The sequence below is a fragment of the Eleutherodactylus coqui genome, chromosome 2 (genome assembly GCF_035609145.1).
Source record: "Eleutherodactylus coqui strain aEleCoq1 chromosome 2, aEleCoq1.hap1, whole genome shotgun sequence".
Lineage (NCBI taxonomy): Eukaryota > Metazoa > Chordata > Amphibia > Anura > Eleutherodactylidae > Eleutherodactylus > Eleutherodactylus coqui.
The window spans coordinates 9736795-9744065 of NC_089838.1; the positions used below are offsets into that span (position 1 = coordinate 9736795).

At 48.9% G+C, this 7271-nt stretch overlaps 1 protein-coding gene across 1 annotated transcript; it reads left to right on the forward strand.

The window, feature by feature from the left end:
* Positions 1-306: 306 nt before the first annotated feature.
* LOC136611067 (E3 ubiquitin/ISG15 ligase TRIM25-like) lies at positions 307-6307 on the forward strand. Its single transcript, XM_066590313.1, has 2 exons — positions 307-1276; positions 1421-6307. Exons 1-2 carry the CDS (start codon positions 313-315, stop codon positions 2047-2049), a joined length of 1593 nt encoding a protein of 530 aa, XP_066446410.1. The 5' UTR covers positions 307-312; the 3' UTR covers positions 2050-6307.
* The last annotated feature ends 964 nt before the right edge of the window (positions 6308-7271 follow it).

Sequence of the window (7271 nt, forward strand, 5' to 3'; positions counted from 1 at the left end):
TCAATGCCACGGCTCAGCATGTTGTAGGTCCAGAGAGCAGCGGGAAAGACCTGGACTGAGCCTGGTAGGTAAGTATAATTAGACATCCCCCGAAAATAAGACCCAGTGCCTGTTTTGTGACAAAAGTTAATATAATACAGGGTCTTATTTTCAGGGAAACATGGTATCATTATGACAACTGTCCATTAACGGGTTAATAGTGACTGATCTTGTGCCGTGCAGCCCCGCCCTGTAGTCAACAGAAAAAAACCCGCCCATGGGTCTATGACGGTCAGGAAGTAGTAGTTTCATTTCTCTCTTCCTTTGTCAGCCATGGCGTCTGCTGCTGTGAGAGACGAGCTGCTCTGCTCCATCTGTCTGAGCACTTATACAGATCCTGTAATGCTGAGATGTGGACACAACTTCTGCCGGGTCTGTATTCATCGTGTGCTGGATACACAGGACGAGGCTGGAGTTTATTCCTGTCCTGAATGCAGAGTGGAGTCTCAGGAGCGGCCGGCACTGATGAGATGCTTAGCTCTGCGTAACATCATAGAGAACTTCCTGATTACTCCTCCGACACAAACGGAAGCCGAGATCTTCTGCACTTACTGTGTGGACTCTCCTGTTGCGGCCGCTAAATCCTGTCTGCTGTGTGAAGCTTCTCTGTGCGAGAAACACCTGAAAGTTCACAGCAAGTCAGCAGAACACGTCTTATGTGAGCCCAGCGCCAACCTGGAGGACAGGAAATGTTCTGTCCATAAGAAGATCCTGGAATATTACTGCACTGAGGATGCCATCTGTATCTGTGTGACCTGCAGTCTGGCCGGAGAACATCGGGGTCATCAGGTGGAGATGCTGGATGAGGCCTCTGAGAAGAAGAAGAGACTGAGAAATGTTCTCCAGAAACTGATCACAAGGAGAGAGGAGACTGAGGAAAGAGTCCGGAGTCTGGAGGAACGCAGGAGGAAAGCTCAAGAAAAAGCAGCTGGAGAAGCGAAGACAGTCACTGCCCTGTGTAGAGACATCAGGAGACGGCTGGATGATCTGGAGAAGAGGGTCCTGAGCGAGATCTCCAGGCAGGAGAAGGAAGAGTCACTCTCACTGTCTGCTCTGATGAAGAAGCTGGAAATACAGAAGGACGAGCTGTCCAGGAAGATGAGACACATGGAGGAGCTGTGTAACATGACTGATCCACTGACTGTCTTACAGGAACCAGACACCGGGGACTTGTATGATCCTGAGGACACGGGGGGACATGATGGAGGTGATGGGGACACAGGGGGACATGATGGAGGTGATGGGGACACAGGGGGACATGATGGAGGTGATGGGGACACGGTGGGACATGATGGAGGTGATGGGGACACGCGGGGACATGATGGAGGTGATGGGGACACGGGGGGACATGGTGAACCGCTTCATGATGTAGATGGTCCAGATGTGGCTGTGATCTCAGACACATTACACACATTATGTGACATAGTAACAGATATAAGGAGGGGGATCTATATGGAGGATCCTGCAGACATATTACTGGATGTAAACACAGCTGCTAATGATATCCGTATATCAGATGACCTGAAAACTGCAACCAGCATACAACAGAACCAGAACCGTCCAGAAACATTACAGAGATTCCAGTATGATCAGGTGATGAGCAGGAGGGGATTCTCCTCAGGACGATATTACTGGGATGTGGAGGGCAGTAGATCAGGGGGGTGGATGGTGGGGATGTGTTACCCCAGTATAGACAGGAGGGGGCAGCAGTCATACATTGGCTATAATAACAAGTCCTGGTGTTTGTGGAGGTCTTATAGTGAGTATTCAGTGAGACATGACAGTGAAGAGATCCTGTTACCTCACATTATATCCAGTGATAGATTCAGGATCTGCCTGGATTATGGGGCCGGGCGGCTGTCCTTTTATGAGCTGTGTGACCCCATCAGACACTTACACACCTTCACTGCCTCCTTCACCGAGCCGCTTCATGCTGTATTATGGGTATTTAATGGTTCAATAACAATATTGGGAGAAGCAACGACTGGGAGAAACCATAATAGAAACTGACCAGAGACAGGACTGAAAGACAACCTGATTGGTAGATCAGACAGCCAATGGGATGAATGAGGTGGGGCTGCAGGTGATTATAACCAAAGCCAGGCCCACTTGACCATTTTCCTGGAGTAGGGGACTGCGTATCGCTGCGTATTGTCATGTTCTTACACGGTTATGCCTGCACATGTACATGTATTTTACTCACGCTGCCCTGCGCCGGCTGGCTGGTTTCTTCTTTTTTTCACTTTCCTTCTCCTGTCTCCTGGCAACATAAAACCGCCATACATATGTAATGTAATTGTGTAAGCGCTGTGTTGTGACCGCACCCATAGAGAACAATAGGGCTGTTATGTGCATTATATGCGGTAAAATAGAACATGCTGCGCTCTTTATTACGCACATAACATACGCAATAAAATATAGGCAAGCGTGAGCGGAACAGTGAGAGCAATGTCCTCTCATTGACACCTTTTGCGCGTATTATATGCGTGCGCTGTTAGTGCGATGGAATGCTACAGCTATATTCTTGTGCTCCGAATCCAACGGGGTTCAGTTCGAGCTGCTTGAAGGATCATAGACTCGGTCACACAGCATTCTGGGTAATCAACTGATTCTCCATTTATTAGAAAAAAATAGAAATATTTATACGTTTTTTTAGACTCAGACATTGAAAACGAGCCGAACAACAGCCCTTATTTATAGAGAGCGAAGGGCAGGATGGCGCAGGAGAGACCATTGGGACTTCTCTCACAGTACATTGTGGGTGTTATACCCAATGCACATATGTTGGTGCCCGGCCTATCTGACCGCTGTCCTTATGACTAGATCACATGTGGGGGATCCGCTGTGATTGTATTCTGGATGTGATCCCTGTGTCTCCTTATGGATAATCCTCCGTGTGTCATTGCTGTTTATCCCAATGATGTCTGATCTACTACATCACATGAACCAGCAGTCCCATTATACCAGGATTGTCCCCCAAAAGAGAGCGCTAAGTGGGTGAAGTCCATGAAAATCTGCATAATGGTGGCATCCTGGTATGTTTGTGGGGTTCCCGGGTAGATCCGGTCGGGTTCAAGACTGGGTTCACACGGACTGAAATCTCGTGGAATGACCGCACGGAAATACTGCGAGATTTCTGCGAAAGAAATGCAGCTTCAAATCCCATGGCCTTTCGTTGCGGGTTTAGGAGCGGCTTCACCGCCTGCATTCCGCTGCGGCCATCTATCCCCATAAAGAGGAGAGAATCCACTGCGGAAGCGGGGAAATAATTGATATGCCACGTCTTTGAGTTCCGTGTGGCTTGTCAATCTCAGTGCGGCTCGGTCGCAGCGGATGGATGAGATTTTTGTAAATCTCCTGCCCTTTGCTGGCTAATCCCAGGATTAAAGTCGCAGACGGAATTTCTGTGCAGAAAGTCTGCAGGGAAATTTTGCGGCAATTCCGCCCCATGTGAACGCAGCCTAAGTGTTGTGAATGACGCTTCATTAGGGTTAAATACAACTAACGCTCCACATACACGGAGATCGCTGTGCGCAGCTCGTCCGTGGAGCCGTCCTACGGATGAGCGTGTGTAGAGCGCCGGACACTTCCTGTGTAGCACCCGGCCCTGGGATCTTGTCTTATGGACACATCAGATGTATTTATTATGGTGACATTCTACCCAAAGGGGAACGCTGAAGTCACGCAGATGATTTACCGCAGTCTTACTGCTTATCACATGTAACGTCTTGTGACTGTGGACCCCGATCCCTACTGAATTACATCATCCCAGATGTTTGCAGCCGCCTTTAAAGGGACCCGTCACCAGCTGTCAGCTCCATAAACTACATTATTGGGCTCAAAGGTGAGAGAACGGGGAGTCCGGGGAGCGGTGTACAATACTGACCGGGTGCCCCGCTCCAGCGCTGCGTCCCCGCACACACATAGTGTGACTCTACAGCCGACTCCGTGCTCACGCTCTCCCAGAGAGATGAATGGAAGAACATGCGCAGAGCGGGCTGAAAAGAGTTACGGCTGACACCCACTGGCTCTTTCTTTTTAACGCTGTGATATCGCTGCGTTTTTTTCAATGGGACAGAAGCGCAAACTTGCGATTTTAACATTAGAAAGTTCCATTGAAAAAAATGTAGCGATATCGCAGCGCTAAAAAACCCCACTAGTGGTAGAAGCCCTGAGGGCGCGATCACATGACAGTTTTTATGTTCAGTTTTTTGTGAGCCACAACAAGGAGCGGGTCCAAAATATGGAAGGACGGCACCTCTCCCCATTATACTGGCTCTCCACTCCGGGTTTTGGCTCACAAAAAGCTGAACATAAAATCTGTCATGTGATCGCGCCTTACTGTGTGCGCACGGACTTCACGGAGACACAGCGCCGGAACGAGGCGCCCGGTGAGTGTCAAACACAACCTTCCGGACTCCCCGTTCTCTCACCTTCGAGTCCCGTTATGTAGTTTATAAGGCTGACAGGTGGTGACCGGTTCCCTTTAACCCGACTGTGGGGGAAGATCAAGAAAGCCAGAATGTTACCGCAGATCCATCCCGTTTAGAACGCTGCCGGCCCGTCATACCAGGAGACTTAGTGTAACTGTATTTTCTAGCGATCGGTGGGGATCTCAGCAGTTGTATCTCCAGCAATCCAAACTTTTGACATGTCCTTATGTAAGGTGACCAGATTTTTCCAGGGTCAAAGCGGGACAGGGGTGTGGCCAGGGGCGGGGCTTATCACAACGTATGATTTTACCTCCATCGTTATAAAATGTACACGGCCGGTTCAAAAAAAGAGACAGGGAGCGAAGTCCGCAGCATTTCTGCACCAAAAAACAGTCAGAGTCTGTACCATTTGTGTGGATTTTGACTGGAAATCAGACGCGTATCCGCAGCTGATGTCACACTATTTGTGACTCCCCCTCACGTCCTCCGAAGGCTTCCCACTGTCAGCGCTCCCTGGCTTCCGGTTCCCAGCGGACCTGTGGTGCCGCACCTGACCAGGCGGCCGGGAATCGGAAGCTAGGGAGCGCTGACAGTGGGAAGCCTACGTAGGAGGTGAGGGGGAGTGCCGCTGCGTATCTCCAGCTTGTTTCTGGTCAAAATCTGTACCAATGGTACAGACTCTGGCCTTGGTCAGAAAGGCGTTTTTTTGCGCAATTTGCGAATCACATGATGGATGCGCATCCGCAAATCTCATGACCGGGGCCGACAATTCGCTGAAAAATCTGCACCTCGCAGAGTTTTCAGCGAACCGGGCCCAATCAAAGGAGCGCTGTCCGCTGTTCGCCCATTGAATTCAATGGAGCCGGCAATATAGCTGGCTCCATTGAAAGCAATGGGCTGCCAGCGAGCGCGGGATGAATTTTTGGGAAGGGCTTAAAAATATAAGCCCTTCCCTGAAAACCATCCTGAAATGTATAAAAATAAAAAAAAACGTATACTCACCTTTTTTCTGCAGCCGGAGTTCAGCCACGGCCGGCCGGCAGTTCTCCTGAACTGCTCTGTGTAGTATTCAGCAGGCGGGGATTTAAAATCCCCGCCTGCTGAATGGGCTGCCTCTGATTGGTCACAGCCCTCACCAATCAGAGGCAGCTCTCACTCACCCATTCATGAATTCATGAATGGGTGAGTGAGTGCTGCCTCTGATTGGCTGAGCGCAGGGACCAATCAGGGGCAGCTCTCAGCTGTCATTCAATAGCTGAGAGCTGCCTCTAATTGGTCTCTGCGCTCAGCCAATCAGAGGCAGCACTCACTCACGCATTTACTATTAACTAAATATTTTTCGATATTAGGGCAATAAATATATTACTAATCAGAATGTCAGTGAATAGAACCCATTCTGTGAATTACCCGTAATCTGGTGTCTGATAATCCAGAGATTCTGATAATCCGGCCCTTGTTTCCAGCACAGGACCAGAAGACGGAGCATTATGTGACAGCAGCAGATTATGTATGAGCATTTCATCTTCCTTCAGCTTCTCTGCCAGAAAGTTTTATAAAGTTTTTTGCCAGTTCAGTAACTCAGAACATCTGATAATCCGGCATCAGAGCCTGTTAATGTCGGACTAAGGAAATGTAATTCTATGTATTACTTTAATCTTCAGCAGTTTGGGTTTTAGGTTAATTTCCGCTTGTTTCTTGCTTACTATTGTTATAATGACCCAATCACATGAAATGCGCCTTGTTTTTTCCCCACTTTGCATTATTTTGGGGTCACCAGATCTGTGTAGGTAACTGCTGGGCATTGTAAGGGTTAATAAAGATGTATCTGCATATAACTGATGGGCGGCGGTGTCTTTACTTTAGTTTCTACCTCACTGTCACATTTAGTATTTCCTTCTTCCCCCGCTCTGACTTTATATGGTGGTCCGGTGACCCCCCAGCCTTGCTGAGGCATCTTGAGTTCATTGATGGATGTTCATGCAGTTCTCCCCTCAGGAATGGCGCCTCACTGAGCATGTTTTGGTAAACACATAGGGGGGTATTTACAGAAGCTTTTACACCACAATTATGGCATAAGGCCTCCTTCACACAGGCGGGTTTGCATCGCGGAATCCAGAGTGGGATTCCAGCCCATAGCATGCTATGGCAATCCGCGATTTCCTGCCCATGAGTGGAAATTGATTTTCTACTCACGGTTGAAAAAAATTGTAGCATGCGGCAATTTTGTGCGGGATACGCACGTTTGGCTTCCGTTGAAGGCAATGCAAGCGGTCTGTCCCGCGGCACTTCACAGTGAGCCCTGCAGAAGTATCGAGGGATACGCTTCACTGCAGAGCTCTGGCAGCTTCTGCGCATGTATGACGGAGCGCCACCCGGCACATCCGCAGCGCTGTACAGAAGCCACCAGACAAGAACGCAGGGGTCACCAGCCGGGTGCCGGTCGAACTCCGCTGGGGAAAATCTGTGTGAAGGAGGCCTAAATAAATGTAAATTTTTGTGCAAGTCATAGAAATTTGTGACTTCTAAGCTTTTTTTTCCCACAAAAAGTGGGTGAGGCCTCATCATCCATGTAGTATATTATATAGTTGTAATGATGGATGATGAGGATGTAGTTTATAATATAGTAGTAATGGTCTTGTGTGGCAGCTGCGCCAGCCTCATTCAAAGCAATGGGAGAGCCTAGCTATCTTCTGCTAGAGCTGTGACAGCTGTAGCAGGAGATTCCTTCACCTCCCCGGTATGTCCCCTGATCACTGGACACTGTGACAATGATGTGACAATGATGTGACAATGATGTGA

Bases quoted from the DNA above. Each gene is read 5' to 3' on its own strand.
- LOC136611067 (XM_066590313.1), top strand. From the start codon at position 313: ATGGCGTCTGCTGCTGTGAGAGACGAGCTGCTCTGCTCCATCTGTCTG. The intron at 1,277-1,420 runs GTGATGGGGACA...TAGATGGTCCAG, and splicing joins CACAGGGGGACATGATGGAG to ATGTGGCTGTGATCTCAGAC.